Genomic DNA, 18069 nt, shown 5'->3' on the forward strand with positions numbered 1-18069 from the left:
CTCTAACAGTATTAGTCTCAGCGGTTGGTGGCGACCAAAGAAGAGCGACAAAAGAAGAGAGGAAGTTGAACTTTCCATCGTCAGGTGGACATCATATTGATAATAAGACAATGTTGCTGTTCATCTGTTGGGTGTCTCGGTAGTGACTGTTTGCTGACACGTTAGCCAGAACAACAACTGCAGACCCGTGTGTTGGTGTCAGCTGTGTGTCTTTAGCTCACTTAGAGGCGTCCAGAAATGGAATACGCTCCAATTAAATGTGCCACAACACTCTCTTCAACAAAGGGTGTTTTCTAGTTTAATAATTCATAATATAATTATAATAATAATAATGCTATAATAATAACTCTGTATTCTAGATAGATACACATCAAAAGGTAACAAACAAACAATCAATGTCAGGTAATAAACACAAAAAGAGGAAATAATACAAAACCCTACAAACAGTAATTCACAATTGAAACATATTTCTGAGGGCCTTTTTCATATTAACGTTGTCTTTTATTTAATTATGGACTACAACCTATTACTATATGATTACAGTGTCATTACCTAATTATATTATATATCATTCTGGTGTACGTTGTCATAGTACATGGTATAATATTCTTATAGGGCTTATATAAACCACTATTTAACTTCCTTTGAGAGAATAGTACACTAAAGTACCACACAGTTCATGGATACTGCATGTGTACTGCTTGCCTGTACATTTTAGCTTAATTACTCTTGTACTATACTTGTATTCATATTATTATCTTATTCTATATACTTTGAATTGCTTTTTTAAAACTTGTTTTCTTGTCTGTTCTCATGTGTGTGCCTGTGCTGCTGCAAAAACAGAATTTAAAAAAAAGCTTATCTTAACTTAATGAGGGTCTTTTTTGTAAGGGAATATATTTTAAATGCAAAAAGCGCTCACACTTTTCTGTTCTTTCTACACTTAATTAAGAATTTAAACAATATAAGGCACCACTCAATTCACGCAATGCATTTCTATTTTACACATGTATTCGTAAACAATACATTTCTTCTCAAATACACATTTATTTAGGTTGCATATAAAAACATTTCTGAAATAATGAGGAAAAATAAGTTTCAAGATTCAAGATTCAAGATGTTTTATTTGTCACATACACACACAGGGTGTGCAGTGAAATGAAAGTGTGTGGCAATGCTCAGCAGGAATGTGCAAGGCAACAAGTACACACACTAAACACAAAAAAAAAACAACACATGTGTGTGTGTGTGTGTGTGTGTGTGTGTGTGTGTGGGTGTGTGTGATGGGGGGGTCCTGGTCCTGGTCGGGTTTCACAGTCCAGATGGCCTGGCCTGGAAAACCCGTCTCAGTCTCTCCTCTCGTTCGTCTCAGCGTGATCGGCTGTGCAGGCGTGGCGCCTGCAGTCTGTTGTTGAACAGTCTGTTGTTTGTGGTGATGATCCCGCGGCTCTGTTCTGCACCCCTGCTGCACAAGTTCTGCAGGGTGGTTCAAAGTTGCATCAGTGGGGAAGTGGACACACTACTCTGCAGCCGCCTGCACCACTAGTCTCTCTGACCTCCTGTCCTAGTGCCGGAGCAGTTGCCAAAGGCAGCTCACCAGCTCCAGAGGACGGAGACTGAAGGATCCTGGGAGTCCTGAAGGATCCTCTGGGAAACTTTAAATTTCCTCTTTCTCCTGATGTCTGTAGTGTCTGTGCCTTCTGTCCACCATGGTGTGTGTGTGATGTGGACGGTAGGTATTCTCCCCAGATCCTCGGTCCCCAGAGACTGCAGTCACCCTCCCTCCTCACATCTTGTTGCCTCTCCCCAGTGGTATCAGCTCCTTAGTTTTGGTGACATTCAACAGTCTTCTGTTGTCCTGGCACCAGTGACAGATCAGCAACTTCCTCCAGGTAGGCCTTCGTCATCGTTGTTCCTCGGGGCAGGCACCACTTGTAGATCATCGTCACAGGATGATGATGAGGGTGTTACCACTGTGTCATGTGTGTGTGTGAAGTTGAGCGGTACACATGGGGCTGAGGAGACAGGGAGTACAGTAGGGGGGGAGGAGGGGGAGAGGATGGGGGTGTGTGTTCCAGTGGAGGGGTGTGGGTGGGTCGTGTGACCACCTGTGGCCTGTGTTCAGGGTGGTCAGTCCCAGCTCACAGGATCCAAGCACAGGTCCTGGAGGGACAGCTAATCAGCTTGCCGGCCAGTCTGGAGTCAGACATACTCCCCCAGCTGAACAGAACTCAGTCCAGAGAGTGTGTGGTGTACCTGTGGGAGACAGCATCATCCATGGGTGTGGTTTGGCGATAAGCAAACTGCAGCGGTCCATGGGAGATCTGAGGAAAAGCTGCAAGCTAGTCAAGAGAGCTCATCTCAAGATCTTGAGCGCCCACAGTGGTAGTCCTCCATACGCATTTTCATGAAGCCTGGAAGAGCGTTCTTGGGGGCACAGGACAATAGTGGATTCACCTTATTGAGTTTTAAAGGACTAACAGTCTCTAACAAAACCCATTCGGCCTTATTAACACCAACTAACATGTAGGAGAGTGAGCGTGCGCTCAAACAAAGACAAGACAGCAGCTTGACAACAGAGGGGAGTTTTATTGATCAGTTCATTTATTTTCATTTGTCACGGTTTCTCTAGATATACATTCAATATTCTTTCTGGGGTCTCAAATCAGTTGAACTGCATCCACACAGCCATCTAAACTGTGTTAATCTATCCTTGAAAAACCACTGTGTACTTGTACTACAGTTCCTTATGCAGTATTGTCTGAGTGCACACACAGTACGAGGGAATGGCTTCAGGTGGACAGTTATAGGTGTAATGGCCTTGTTTTCTTTGATTTATTTTTCGTTACAAAAAACACATATTTCTTGCTATACCTATAGTTCATAAATACAGTATATATTATAACCATTCATCTTGTGCTAAAATCAAAGCTGTGCTGCAGTCAGTTAAAAAAGAATCTGGACATCAATAACATACGGTGAAATGGGCTTTCCTCTATAGGTTGTTTACAATATAATGTTTACAGTGATTGTACCGTCTGATGTGCTCAAAACTATAGCGCTGTATTTATTTATTTTAAAGAGACAGAAACAGATTAAGCTTGTGCAAGTTTACAGTTCCCGAAAGTGTGTTTTTGGTGTTGTACTTTTGTATGTGTACGAAAGCCTGGAGAAACAGAGACGCTTAAAACAGGAAACAATTCTGAATTATTTCGGACAGAGCCAAGTGATAATGATGTAAACGGCTCTTTTACATACATAATTACTCAGTCACTCATTGGTTATATAGATGGGTGCCATGGTTACCAAATCACATGTACGATAAATAACACAATACCACAGAAATCAACACCGATCTCACTGCCATCAAACTACCTGCAAATTCCTTCTCCGTCCGTTAGTGTATGTTTCTGTGTCTGCAGGATATTAAAACAATCTACGGGAGTATGAGGCAAACCATTACATTGATAAACAGTAATGATCAATTCAAATAATGATCGAAATAGAACAAAACAAATAGAGACAAAATATTCTGTGGGCGTTCACACAGAATGATAAATGATATTACATCGATGTGCGGACGATCCGCTGGACAAACGCTTTAGAAGTTCAGTGTCTGTGACATCATCTTCCACCAGTCCATCAGCTCCTCCCGCTCCTCCTCCTTCCTCTCCATCAGAGACTCAAGCTCGAAGTCCACCTGAGATGGAGACAGATGAGAAGAAGTAAAAGATGGAGTTGAGTCAACAGAGTTCTTCCTATTTTAAAGTTTAAAATAATCTACACTTGATGATTTGATGTAAGTATGGCGCTTAGACTCTCAGGTCCTCTGCAAGTTATATTTTGGAAATATGAAGTGAGCACACGAGGAAGGAGAGGCAGAATTTGATTGGTGACTTTGTCTGTGAGTCTTACTCTGGTTGCAGGGCTGTAGGAAACAGCCACCTTCTTGATGACAGTCAGGTATCCTGGGGCAGAGGCCCCCACTTTGTAGTTTCCTGGAGCCAGAAGGCGCCAGTAGTCTCCATCTTTGGCTATAACACACATATTTTACCATTAATACATGTATTCAAACAACAAACCCAAAGCCCATGGATGCTTTCAACACAGTGTGCTGAGCGCCTGTTACTATCACTGTAATAGTGCAGGTGCAAATACAAAGCTGCTGAAAAAAAGTGACACAGTACCGACCGTGTCCACCAGGCGGCATCACATCATCTTGCTATTACATCACTCACATCCACAACTCTTGTGGATGGGTTATGATTGTCAGAATTGTGTGAATTTGCATCAGATGCTGATACCTGTGGTCATGTCATGTGCAATGCCCTCCACAGAGACGGAGGCATTGAAAATAGGGTTTCCCTGGAGGTCGCGCACGAAGCCCTTCACGCCACGGTGAACCTGCACACACCAACAAAGAGGCATTCTCAAGGCTCGCTTCAAAGAGGGAGGCAATGGTGCTTTTTTGGAAAATACACAATGACACAATGACATCTTGGACGCTTTACGTGACCATGAGTATTCACGGACCCTGGAAATAAAATGCACAAACTGTCTCCCACAAAAAAACAAAAAAAACAACTACAACCAAAGTGCTTGCAATGGTGGAAGTAGTGTTGTGTTGTCAAACCACAACAAATCCTCTGGTCTGACTTTCTGAGAGCGGTTTATGTCTCATCGCCTACCTGAGGGTCAACATGAGGTTCTTTTTACTATGAAGACTTCTTGGCCATAACTCATCACACACATTTGAATTCACCCCATGTATACACCATCAACATTTAGACCATATAGAGATTTATTAACAACAGAGGTCAAACTACACCCAGACATATTTAAGACATATTTAAGACATATTTAGGAGATATTTAAGACATATTTAAGACATATTTAGGATATATTTAAGACATATTTAAGACATATTTAGGACATATTTAAGACATATTTAGGATATATTTAGGACATAGTTAAGACATATTTAAGACATATTTAGGATATATTTAGGACATATTTAAGACATATTTAGGATATATTTAGGACATATTTAAGACATATTTAAGACATATTTAGGACATATTCCCTCCGTCCCGGTGGCGCTGCATACCTGCTCGATGTAGTTGACCAGTGAGTTGCGGTTCTGCTCCCAGTAGGTCTTGAGTGAGTCCTCAGTGGGGAACTTGTCGCAGCTGAGCTCCAGAGTGATCTCGAAACAGTTGCTGCTGAGGTAGTTGAAATCCTGCATTCCTGTAACGGGTCGGTAAAAAAAGAAAAACAGGGAGAACGAGAGCAATACTGATATTAATGACACAAAATGGCAGGAAGTAGAGAAGTAGCATATGACAGATGAAACGTCCAGATTTAAACGTTGTTGATGGAATGAAAACCCACGAAGTGATGTTTTGCTTATGTCCGGAAGACAGGTATAATGGGATGTATATCATTGAAAATTCTTTAAGAAGACAAGTCAGCTATACATCATTTTTTTAAAGAACCTAATCAATCCAATGCATCGCCAGCTCATTTGAGTTTTTGTACACAGATATTATCTGTACATAACCCGGATGATAAGGAGGATTTCACAGAACAGAAATGTGAATATGATATGTTTGGAGTCATTTGGAAAGAGTTGCCATTGCTTGACTTGTACACTAAAGAACACTGAACGTTTTACTTTTCAACTGTAAATTATCCCCATAAATGAATAATCATTCATAAAAATCTGAAATGTTGACATGTTTGTATGAATAAAACAAAAGAGTCAACTGGGAGGCATTTTCTGCTTCTTAGACAGAGTGCAGTCGAGCGTCATCGAGGGTTTCCCAGAAAAGATTCAAACGGAGGGTGTTGTGACCGGAGCTCCACACATTGTCCCGTATACTGACATACGGTAACTCTCAAATGTCAATACCAACCCATTTATTCTTTAACCTTTAACGTCTTTACATCACACACGTGCTTGCTGGGTCTCACCTCCGGGCACGCTGTACCAGGCCCCTCCGTTAGTGATGCCATCTTTGAAGCTGGAGTCGTCGTCGTTCTTACGGCAGGGGGGTCGGCTGGGGTCGGACATGACTGGGTTGTACATGGAGTAGGATCTCGCCAGAGACTTGAACATCACATCATCTGGACTGGAGCTATACTCATGGGTAGAGCCTTAGAGGCGCAACGGGAGGGAACGAGCAAGTGCACAACGTTTAGACTGCAGATGTGACAAAGTATTAAAACACCTGGATGTGCAGCGCGTGAAACGAGTGAGTAAGAAGGTGGAGGAAGCCGTCGAAGGAAACGTTTCCCATCTGATTTAAATCAGTGTTACGACATTCCGAGGAGAAACTAATAAAATGTTTGTCGATTCATTTATGGTATAAATTATTTGTCTCATTTAACGAGTGGAAACATGGCGGCAAAGATACATTTTAGACACAGTTTAACCCTCCTATTACCGTTGGGGTCAATTTGACCCCATTCAATGTTTAACGTCTCTAAAAAAATTATTGACATAATTTTTTGGGATTCATATTTCATGACTTTTCCTAATTTATTGGGGACAACTGGGAAAACATAAAATTCACATGATGATATGTTTTCACTGTCCTGTACAATTTGACCCCAGGCTGTTTTTCACTGTGTAAAACATATAAGAAATATCAACTTTTTTATTTATTTAAAAGGCTATTTAGGTAGTCAACAAACAAACAAACATACCTCACACTTAAACTTGGGAAACAATATAAATTCTAATAATTTTCTCTAGGTTTTAATTGCTGGGGTCAAATTGACCCCATGGGGTAAAAGATGAAGAATTTGAAGGTAACAGGAGGGTTAACAACCCAAAGAGAGAAAAACGAGGCTGTGTTGGAGATTGTGTGTCCACACATGTGTTGATTTACCAGTGCGGGACTCATCATACGGGTAGTTGGCCACCACGTCGCCTCCATGCAGGTTAGCTGAGAGGACGAAGGGGATGTCCATGATCCAGTGGATCACCGCCTTGGTCTCCGGAGCCAGCTGCAAAGACCAGAACACATACATTACTGACGCTTAAAAATACATACTGCACCTTCAAGCAAGGCAAAGAGGCATTTGTGTACCTAAACATGACCACTTCCAACCAACACACACACACGCCAAATTTCTTATAAAGTAAAGGAGAAGCGTGGTGATGGTCTCTGTATTTCTTATTGATCCTACTGATGAGTAAAGCCGGTTTAGAACTATTGAAATGCATCACACTGTTGCACTTGGGGACATGTTTCTTCATTTAGATGAACATGGACTGTGTAGATTGTTTTAAACCTGCAATGAGAGACTCTATTCGGCCACATGGGGGCAGCAGAAAGAAAATCAGTGGCACATACGCCATCCTGCTGACTCACTACAGAAGCAAATGTTTTATATTCACACTTAGAAATAGTCCCGAAGGAAATGCACAAGTTACTCCTGTTTACTAAAAACAATGGTGGCCAGATGTTTTATTTATTGTTTAAAAAAAAAGTAATATTATAAATTACACTTCATATTATGTATTATTATATTATTACATTATTTTTATGTTTTATTCGTATTGAGTGAGGTGTTGTTGTTTGGGTCTTTCCATGGGATTTGTTGGCAATAAGAAGTCACACCAGTCTCGTCCTTTAACTCTTTACATTCTGAGCGTACCTTGGTGTTTTCGTCCACCGCCTTCTTCCTGTTCTGCAGCAGGTGGTTGTTGGCTCCGCCCTCCCGCTCGTTCATGTAGATGATGCGGTCCAGATCGGGGAAGTTGCGGTTCAGATCCACCCCCTGTGCGTTACTGCGGCCGACGAACCAGTCCTTGATGTCTCCCGGCTGGGCGGGGGAACAGGAGATGACGTTGACACATACACCAGAGTGAAGGGAAGCGAGACCGCGACGGAACCTTCTCGCCGAGTGTGTGTGTGGCTTAAAGCCAAGAAGTTGTGGTTGATGATTGCTGTCTTGTCACCTTAACATGTCAGGTGGTCCGTGTTTTGTGTATGTGTGTCATCATCACCTGTGAAGCGGCCTTCTCGAAGCCGTCTGGGTTCATGGAGGGCATGAAGTGGATGCGGGTGGTGTGGACCAGGTCGATGATGGTCTCGTTGCCTTGCTGGTACTGGTTGCACATGTACTGGGCCAGGTAGATGAGCAGCTCCCGGCCCACGGCCTCGTTGCCGTGCATGTTGGCGATGTACTTAAACTCGGGCTCACCTGCAGGAAAGAGACAATAACGAAGCTTTAATTCGACATTCTGCACCTTTCATTTCAGTGACATTTCATTCGCCATGACAATGAGGCCAGCTTTTACCGGCTGAAACCCATCACATTTGACACAACTGGGCCACGTAATCACAAAAGATACTTGTCACAACGACGTCATCGCCTTTGTGAGAAGAAGCCGTTTTACTCAGTAGTCATGGAAACAAACATGCATCTCTTTTTGGCCGAGAGGTCACCGATGGCGATGAAGCGTTGTAATTTGTTCTGGAGGTCACCCCGGAAACACACACCATTAGACTGAAACACTTCCTCCTCGGTCTCCAGCAGTGACAAACACACTGACTCATCAGCGGAAAGGCTAAACACAATTAAACTTTGCAGCCCAGAACTCCATTTGGACCATAATGACCGAGACACGGAGGATTATTGAGTCACGCTGCCACGTTTGTTCTGTCTAAATCGCTGGAGTGACAGGTCTGGGGTCAGATTGGACAACATCACGGAGAGTTTGACTTCAGGACACGTCGTGACAAAATGAGGGAGTTCTGCAACATGTAAACCTCCTGCTGTTTGTAGCTTGAGTCACATGTGAAATATAATATTTCAGCACTGAAATATTTGCAGTATTTCCCAGTGAAACAGCATTTTAAATTATTGTAAAGGGCAGAGTGGTTTTCAGACATTTACATGTGAAACTAACCTTTATTTGTAAGTATACGGGGCAGAGGCGATATAAAACAGGGAAAAGCAGAAGATATTCACATTTGAAAACAGAAAGTTGTCGATTATTTGGCGTATCATAATTGTTTTTGATTAATCAACCGTACACCACTCTGCTGATGCTGTCTGAATGTCCCTTTATTAAAGGGAAGCCACATAAATGTATGGGCATAAAAACACGACTACTGCTTTCCCTTTCCCTGCTTTGTTCACTTTCATCACAGGAGATATTGGCTTTATATATTATTTATATCAGAATCCTGTGATATAAATATAATATATAATATAGAAGCTGTGTTTTAATGACCGTATGTTTAATATACTAATTAGCTGCTCCTGGTCTTCTGTGGGTCTCTTCATGCATGCAAATACAAACACATACAAAGAGAGAGCTGCTGAGGAGTTATTTAAAGACCTTTAACAGAAAGACAAAGAGCTACGGCGTATTGTGAACTCTCTTTTGGGGTTCACATTAGTGGCTTTCTGTGGCTGGAAGAGAATAAAAGGAAGTTCTCTGCTGAATAAAACAAATATATATATTTAGTTCAGATCAGTTACGAGTTATGAAACACTGCCCAAGAGCAGCAGATGGGGAAGGGTGTGTGTGTGTGTGTGTGTGTATATGTGTGTATTTGAAGCCAAATTGCAGCAGGGCTCAGTTTTTATTCAGGGGCTTTGTGTGTGTGTGTGTTTTATTTTTTGTTTTTTACCACGATTCTGATTTGGCCCATTATTAGGTTTCTATTTATCTTATTTAAAAATGTCTCACTTCATTAAATTAAATTTGTTTTCCAGTAAAAAAATTAAATAATGCTTTCAAGATGCAAGTGTACATGTGTGTCAATATTGAAACCGTTGCATCTTGTTGATCCACTATTTCTTTGTGTGTGTGACGTGTCCCAGTGGCTGCACACACACCACCCAGCACACATCTGGTCGTCAGGTTATTCTTAAACCTCTCGAATCTCGTTCCTCTCCGAGTTGCTACTAATGATCTCAAGATTACAAGAGCTGTCGCAAACATGCGCTTGCACGTTCATACACACACACACACACTCACACACGTTTATACACACACACACACTCACACACGTTCATACACACACACACACTCACACACGTTCATACACACACACTTTGAAGTCACGAGCAGTTAATCTGATTCAAGCTATTACACAGATGCTGAGTAGCTGGAGATCTTTTCTTTAACACGTGTCGGAATTGATGAGTTTATGATGCACACATGTTTTGAGACACATGATAAGACTTTCCCGTTTGTGCGTGTTCAGGTAGAGCAGGAAAGGCGGGCAGTGTGCACATCCAACACAAACTAGGTACAGGTGGGGGACTAGAAGAAGGAGGAAGAGGGGCAGTTTGCACATTAATTATTACAAGCTACCAAAAATGTAAGCAAATGGAGCATTTAGACCTTCAAGGATCTTCTTAAAGCAAACACGGGGATGTGAGCAAATGTCCTGGGTGTCATTTTGTGTCACGAGTTCTCCAAATCATAGCGGGAGCTGCAATTTTTTAATGCAACTAGCAATTATTTGCTTCATTGTTTAGTCCATAAAATATCAGAGAAGTGTGAAATCCATCACAGAGTTCCCTGAGATGATGTCTTGTTTTGTCAAAACAAAGCAGTTGCTAATTACTATTTTTCACTCGACTAATGAACTCCCTAATTGTTTCCCCTCTAGTCGCCAATAGAAGGCATTTTTGTTACGTTTGTTATGTTTGCGTGAAGAAGAACTTGAAGGTGGACACATTTCACGTGTGAAAACCAACGACTGAGATGATCTTAAATGTCCCCGAGCTGTGGCCGACTAAAGTCATATTACGCGTTGTCATGATTTGTCAGAAGAGTGTGGCAGGTGATCAATACGCTCTGTTAAGTGACCACGTAATCACGGCGGCTGCAACGTCATTCAGGAAGCACCGCAGCAGAGTGCTCTCATCGTCGTGGCAACCCCGACACGCAGGTGCTTAGGGCGATGAACTGGGAGGTTGAGTAAACACACTCGCACTTGTGTTTACACACACACACACACACACTATATATATACACTGTATATATATTTATATACTTATATATAATAGCAATGTATTCACTCTGAATGACTGCCATATACAGAGAGGAAAAGCATCACACATGTGAAATAAAAATAACAAATGAAATGCAGAAATGTTTGAGTGTATGATAAATTATACATATATACGGAGAACATGGCGAGCTAGCCGCTGCTGTGTGAGAGAAAATGTAAATCCCCATTTCAGCTCTCTGAGAAAGATGGATATAAGAAACACGCAACAAAAACAAGTTGCAAGATAGCAAATAGTGATGAAAACTCAGAGAGACTAAGAAGAATGGTGGAAAAAGAAAGAAAATGAAAAAAAATGCACAGGAAAAAGTGAAAAGCAGAAAGGAGGCTTCGGTGGCAGAAGAAGCAAAGGGAGAAGAAGAAGAAGAAGAAGAAGAAGGTCGGTGTCTGATGTATAATAAATGACCCCTGACTGGTGCATTGGCCTTTCTCTCTTCTTCTTTCTGTTCCGGCCTTAATCATTCTTTTCTGTCTTATTTTTTAAATCTGTTTTTCATCAGCTCGTCCTTCCTTTCAGCTGTTTTTGTTATCTTTGCTTGAGGAAGTTCCTCAAACAATATACTGGGTTTACATTTTATTCTCTTCCACAGCAATGTGCACTATTAGATCCATGTCTGCCTGTGTTTCACTTGATATTCAATACTTGTATGACCATATCCTGCAGCGTGGCAGACTTTAACTCTGGGGATTACTTCCTCTGTCGTCTAATAAAACAGTCCACAGGAGATGGTCCGTACACCATATTGGATGAAGCAGTGCCTCATACGGACATATTTCTTCAACTTCAGAATATACAATATATAGTTTTACCTCAAAACTAGAAGCCTTCTAAATAGATCCAGACATAAGAAACAAAAGAGTTTGTCCAGAGTCCCTTTTCAATGGAGAGAAATCCCTCTTCTGAGCTCTAGTGCACTCAAATACAGGGCTCTCAAGTGTCACGCATTGAGCGTGAGACTCACGCATTTCGGTCTTAAGTCACGCACTCCCGCCAATTTCGTTCTGCGACCTCTCAAAGTCACTCCTCTACATTACAAATATGTTCACTTATGCATACGGTTTCAATAAAGCAACAACATGGAGACGGAGGTAATCCAAGATGGCGCACGGCGGTTCACAAACCAATTGGTGAGGTCACGATGTCTACGGCACCTTCTTATCTAGTCTATTGTCTCATCAACTACACTCCCCAGTATCTTTAAACCCTGTGCTCCCATGTCTCTCTGCTAGTTCACCTTCGTCATTCGTGTCAAGTATTCCAGAAATGTCCTGATGTTCACGGTCCTGGTTTTTCAGGAACATCTCTGCCTGTTACTCTGAATTCTGTGGTGACAGCCTTTCATCTAAGTGAAGACGTTTCCCACACCTCATCCTGTTTTTTGGATCGTGTGTTTGAGTCCTGTTTTTGTACTTTGCTTCCACGAGGCGTTACACCTAGTGGGTCCACGGCTAGCAGCTAGTGAGTTTACTTTAAGCCATAATATAATTTAAACGAGTGCTTTAAATAAAAATGTGTTGTCCCTTTCTCAGCACCTTGATTTGAGTGTGCAGTACCACTTTAAGAACAGGAGGTCTACTTTAGGTACCTTGAGTTACTTCCCACCATTACCCATGTTCCTAAACTGCATGCATCTGTACATTAATATGTAACCGGTGTTTCTACACTCGTGGCTATAGATCCTTCCTGTGCCTCAGTGTGTGACAGATGGCTGCTTGCTGACAGAGCTCAGGACCGGCGTCCTCCGGAGCCAGCCAGACAACCAGTCAGCTCAGGGCACTAAGCCGATCTGTTGCCCCGACAACTGCTATTTCGGCTCCGCCTCACACATTTCGGGGTCGGATAAAATATTGGTAGGGCACCTAAAAGTGGAAGCTTTGAAATGTTTCCGGTCTCAGCAGAGTTTATCTTTTCTACCGCCGACTCTGAAAACGTCATGTTTTTCATCCTTCACTTCTCCTCTGGCCTGTCAGTCTCTGGAGCTCCTCGGTTTCATCACCCTCCCTCTTGCTCTGGATGTTTTGCTCAGTAGGAGAGGAGAGGAGAGGAGAGGAGAGGAGAGGAGAGGGGGGAGCTGCCTCTGTTGGTGTCGCCGCATGCAGCTCGGAAACTCATCTGGTAGTAATAAGGTCTCCACAGTGCTACTGTGACTCATGCTTGCACACACCCACCAGACTATTATGGGATTATTCATACGCACATGCGGCCATTAGAGTCTGTGACCATGCAGGCGAGCAGCGAAACACACACAACCTGTGGTGCCCCGTTAGGACCACAACTACACCCAGAGAAGAAAATACACCTTTACACACATATGAGGTATATAGTTGAAACCCCATAAACTAGACTGTAAAACATACTGTAATTACAGACATTGTTGCTCAGTTTTCAGGATTACTAAATGCATCACTTCCAAGAGTTACATTTCCTGTTTCGAGAGATGGACAGGAAGCATTGACCGTACCCAGACGTTCATTAAAGTTAAATGTACGACAGGCTAATCCTTTCACGTTGCACGATTGCTCTCGATGCTAACACAGAAAAGAGTGTACTTTGTTTTCAACACTTATAGCACACATTTTTCCAGGTGGTGCGGTGAATATTTAGTTTGTTTTCGGATTAAGGGGCGAAAAGGGTCCATTTGTTTTGGTTTATTAGATTGCTATTTATTTATAAAATGCAATATGTCAGGTTTTGAGTGCAAAAAACACACGTAAAGTGAAAGAAACACCCACAGAATGAGTCTCCCATGAGTTTGGCTCCATCACACAAACAGCTTGAGGTCATTCAGACTCGTCCTTCCCTTTCCAGACATTTTGAATCTCAGGTACGACTGGCTTGCTTTTAACAGAGAAACTAGTTTTTCAGATTTTCTGGAGATTTTTTCAGATATGTTTCCTACCCCTACTATAACCATTGTACGCTATTTAACCCTCCTGTTGCCTTAGGGTCAATTTGACCCCATTCAATGTTTAACCCTCCTGTTACCTTTATATTTACTGACATATTTTACCCTTGGGGTCAATTTGACCCCAGCAATTAAAACTTCCAGAAAATTATTAGAATTAATATTGTTTTCCAAGTTTAAGTGTGAGGTACTTTATGTTTGTTTGTTGACTACCTAAAGAACACCGACATTAAACATTGAATGGGGTCAAATTAATCCTAAGGCGGGGGGAGGGTGTAATATTGATTCGGGTCAAAATGACCCTAAGGCAACACAAGGGTTAAAGAAAACACGGGGATGTGAGCAAATGTCCTGGGTGTCATTTTGTGTCACGAGTTCTCCAAATCATAGCGGGAGCTGCAATTTTTTAATGCAACTAGCAATTATTTGCTTCATTGTTTAGTCCATAAAATATCAGAGAAGTGTGAAATCCATCACAGAGTTCCCTGAGATGATGTCTTGTTTTGTCAAAACAAAGCAGTTGCTAATTACTATTTTTCACTCGACTAATGAACTCCCTAATTGTTTCCCCTCTAGTCGCCAATAGAAGGCATTTTTGTTACGTTTGTTATGTTTGCGTGAAGAAGAACTTGAAGGTGGACACATTTCACGTGTGAAAACCAACGACTGAGATGATCTTAAATGTCCCCGAGCTGTGGCCGACTAAAGTCATATTACGCGTTGTCATGATTTGTCAGAAGAGTGTGGTAGGTGATCAATACGCTCTGTTAACCCTTGTGTTGCCTTAGGGTCATTTTGACCCGAATCAATATTACACCCTCCCCCCGCCTTAGGATTAATTTGACCCCATTCAATGTTTAATGTCGGTGTTCTTTCGGTAGTCAACAAACAAACATAAAGTGCCTCACACTTAAACTTGGAAAACAATATTAATTCTAATAATTTTCTGGAGGTTTTAATTGCTGGCGTCAAATTGAACCCAAAGGGTAAAATATGTTAGTAAATATAAAGGTAACAGGAGGGTGAAACATTGAATCGGGTCAAAATGACCCAAAGGCGGGGGGAGGGTGTAATATTGATTCGGGTCAAAATGACCCTAAGGCAACACAAGGGTTAAGTGACCACGTAATCACGGCGGCTGCAACGTCATTAAGGAAGCACCGCAGCAGAGTGCTCTCATCGTCGTGGCAACCCCGATACGCAGGTGCTTAGGGCGATGAACTGGGAGGTTGAGTAAACACACTCGCACTTGTGTTTACACACACACACACACACACTATATATATATATATATTTATATATATATATTTATATACTTATATATAATAGCAATGTATTCACTCTGAATGACTGCCATATACAGAGAGGAAAAGCATCACACATGTGAAATAAAAATAACAAATGAAATGCAGAAATGTTTGAGTGTATGATAAATTATACATATATACGGAGAACATGGCGAGCTAGCCGCTGCTGTATGAGAGAAAATGTAAATCCCCATTTCAGCTCTCTGAGAAAGATAGATATAAGAAACACGCAACAAAAACAAGTTGCAAGATAGCAAATAGTGATGAAAACTCAGAGAGAATAAGAAGAATGGTGGAAAAAGAAAGAAAATGGAAAAAAAATGCACAGGAAAAAGTGAAAAGCAGAAAGGAGGCTTCGGCGGCAGAAGAAGCAAAGGGACAAGAAGAAGAAGAATAAGAAGAAGAAGAAGAAGAAGAAGAAGAAGAAGAAGAAGAAGAAGGTGTCTGATGTATAATAAATGACCCCTGACTGGTGCATTGGCCTTTCTCTCTTCTTCTTTCTGTTCCGGCCTTAATCATTCTTTTCTGTCTTATTTTTTAAATCTGTTTTTCATCAGCTCGTCCTTCCTTTCAGCTGTTTTTGTTATCTTTGCTTGAGGAAGTTCCTCAAACAATATACTGGGTTTACATTTTATTCTCTTCCACAGCAATGTGCACTATTAGATCCATGTCTGCCTGTGTTTCACTTGATATTCAATACTTGTATGACCATATCCTGCAGCGTGGCAGACTTTAACTCTGGGGATTACTTCCTCTGTCGTCTAATAAAACAGTCCACAGGAGATGGTCCGTACACCATATTGGATGAAGCAGTGCCTCATACTGACATATTTCTTCAACTTCAGAATATACAATATATAGTTTTACCTCAAAACTAGAAGCCTTCTAAATAGATCCAGACATAAGAAACAAAAGAGTTTGTCCAGAGTCCCTTTTCAATGGAGAGAAATCCCTCTTCTGAGCTCTAGTGCACTCAAATACAGGGCTCTCAAGTGTCACGCATTGAGCGTGAGACTCACGCATTTCAGTCTTAGGTCACGCAATATATAAAAAAGTTAATATTTCTTATATGTTTGACACAGTGAAAAACAGCCTGGGGTCAAATTGACCCGAAAGAACACCATTAAACATTGAATGGGGTCAAATTGACCCTAAGGTAACAGGAGGGTTAAAAATGTATACCTTTAAGTGTTCATGCATGGAAATACACTAGATGTGGATTGTTCCTCCATTCAGGCGTGACCATAAAGCAAGAAGAAGGTGTGTTGCATCTCAAACAGCCTGTGGTGGATTGCAGTTCCCGGAGCTGCCGTCCTTCAAACCAAGAAGTCTCACATTTGCTTACTTCTCCTGCTCTATGGTTTCATCCAGCCAGTAGTCCAGCCTTGACAGTATGAAGGAGTGTGATGGAGATGATGGAAAGTAGTGACCTAACCTTATAATGTCTGTTTTAAACCTATCAAGACCTCATTTAATATTCAGTCAAAGGCCTCCTTCTTTGAAGGCTGTGCATGAACTATTTTCTCTCATATGTTGCAGCCAACACTGCTAATACATCCTCTATTGATTGGAAGGGCTGATTATTCCAAACGCACCCCAAGGAGCCGCGGCCACATCCACCGCGGTCAGGGTGTTTTTGTGTTGTTTTCCTTCTCAATATCACGACTCGGGATACGCGCAAACAGATCTTTATCAACCAGCAAAATGGCGGCTTTGCGTGGCTGATCCCACAATCTATCATCTAGATTCCTCTGAAGTGATGCAGCAGGCCCCCTTTGCGCACACCTGCGCGCCTCCTCCACTGTCCTCCGGTCAGTTAAGCCACACGGGTCGTTCCCTGAACTACTCTCACATCCTAAACCAGCGCATCAGCAGGCTGCCGTATGCGCAATAGTGCGTGATGTGTTTGCGTTATCACAGCGTGAGGTGATGGGTTCCTACAATGAAGGAGAAGGGGCGGGAGAGGGAGGGAGCGGGGATGGAGGAGCCAGGGTGTGCACAATTACCGCATTATGAAGCAGACTTTTTTCTTCTTCTTCTGCTTTTTTTTTTTGTATGCGTAAAAACTGACCAGGCTCGTGCGTCCCGGGGTTGTCGGACATCTCCAGCACCAGCAGCTCGCGGCCCTCAAAGCTCTCCCCGATGGTGTAGATGCGGCTGATGGTCGGACACTGGAGCCACACCGACACCAGCGCCTTCCGCAGCTCCTCATAGCGGTGGTACTCGAAGGAGATCTCGCCCTCGGTGCCGGCTGCGCTGACCAGGGCGACCACTGCGGCCCCGAATAAAACTATCGACGTGAACTGCTTCATTTCGACGTGTCTTCTTTTCTCTAAACCCTGCCCGTCTCCGTGCACGCGGCTCGGTAGCAAGCCTTATCTCTGTGCTGCAGCCTCGCTGTGGGCTATAAATATCTCTCACTCTGCTCCTGCCTCTCTCTCTCCCTCTCTCCGTCTGTGATGCTCTACCTGAGCGCAGACTCCCTCCAGAGTCAAGGAGGACGGAACACTGACACATCCGGTCACAAGCTTCAAAATAAAGACTTTTTTCAAAGGCAACACATTAAAGATACCATCAGATGTTTTTTTATAATAACTTTATTTACCCGAAATAACTGTGGAAAGTGGTTTTCACAATTGTTTTATATCTCATGCGCTGAACAGTCATGCATCACACACATATTCAACAGATACTTTAATGCAATTATGTTTCAGTTGAAACCCTCTTGTAATCCCAAAGAGTCATTATGTAAAATATTTATATTAAAGAGCCCTAAAGTAAATAAATCTTGAAAAAAAAAGAATCCCAAAA

At 42.2% G+C, this 18069-nt stretch overlaps 1 protein-coding gene across 1 annotated transcript; it reads right to left on the minus strand.

Annotated features, from left to right (window-relative positions):
- Nucleotides 1-2569: 2569 nt before the first annotated feature.
- cpe (carboxypeptidase E) lies at nt 2570-17662 on the minus strand. Its single transcript, XM_056410244.1, has 9 exons — nt 17330-17662; nt 8018-8214; nt 7666-7833; nt 6894-7011; nt 5974-6156; nt 5108-5247; nt 4305-4404; nt 3916-4034; nt 2570-3700 (listed from the first exon to the last, which is right to left on the minus strand). The coding sequence occupies exons 1-9, from the start codon at nt 17568-17570 to the stop codon at nt 3602-3604; spliced, it is 1365 nt and encodes a 454-aa protein (XP_056266219.1). The 5' UTR covers nt 17571-17662; the 3' UTR covers nt 2570-3601.
- Between the last annotated feature and the right edge of the window lie 407 nt (nt 17663-18069).

This window comes from Pseudoliparis swirei, chromosome 24 (genome assembly GCF_029220125.1).
Source record: "Pseudoliparis swirei isolate HS2019 ecotype Mariana Trench chromosome 24, NWPU_hadal_v1, whole genome shotgun sequence".
In the NCBI taxonomy this organism is placed as follows: Eukaryota; Metazoa; Chordata; class Actinopteri; order Perciformes; family Liparidae; genus Pseudoliparis; species Pseudoliparis swirei.

Bases quoted from the DNA above. Each gene is read 5' to 3' on its own strand.
- cpe (XM_056410244.1), bottom strand. From the start codon at position 17,570: ATGAAGCAGTTCACGTCGATAGTTTTATTCGGGGCCGCAGTGGTCGCC. The intron at 7,012-7,665 runs GTACGCTCAGAA...TGGTCTTTGCAG, and splicing joins CGGTGGACGAAAACACCAAG to CTGGCTCCGGAGACCAAGGC. The intron at 3,701-3,915 runs GTAAGACTCACA...TCTCCATCTCAG, and splicing joins CCTACAGCCCTGCAACCAGA to GTGGACTTCGAGCTTGAGTC.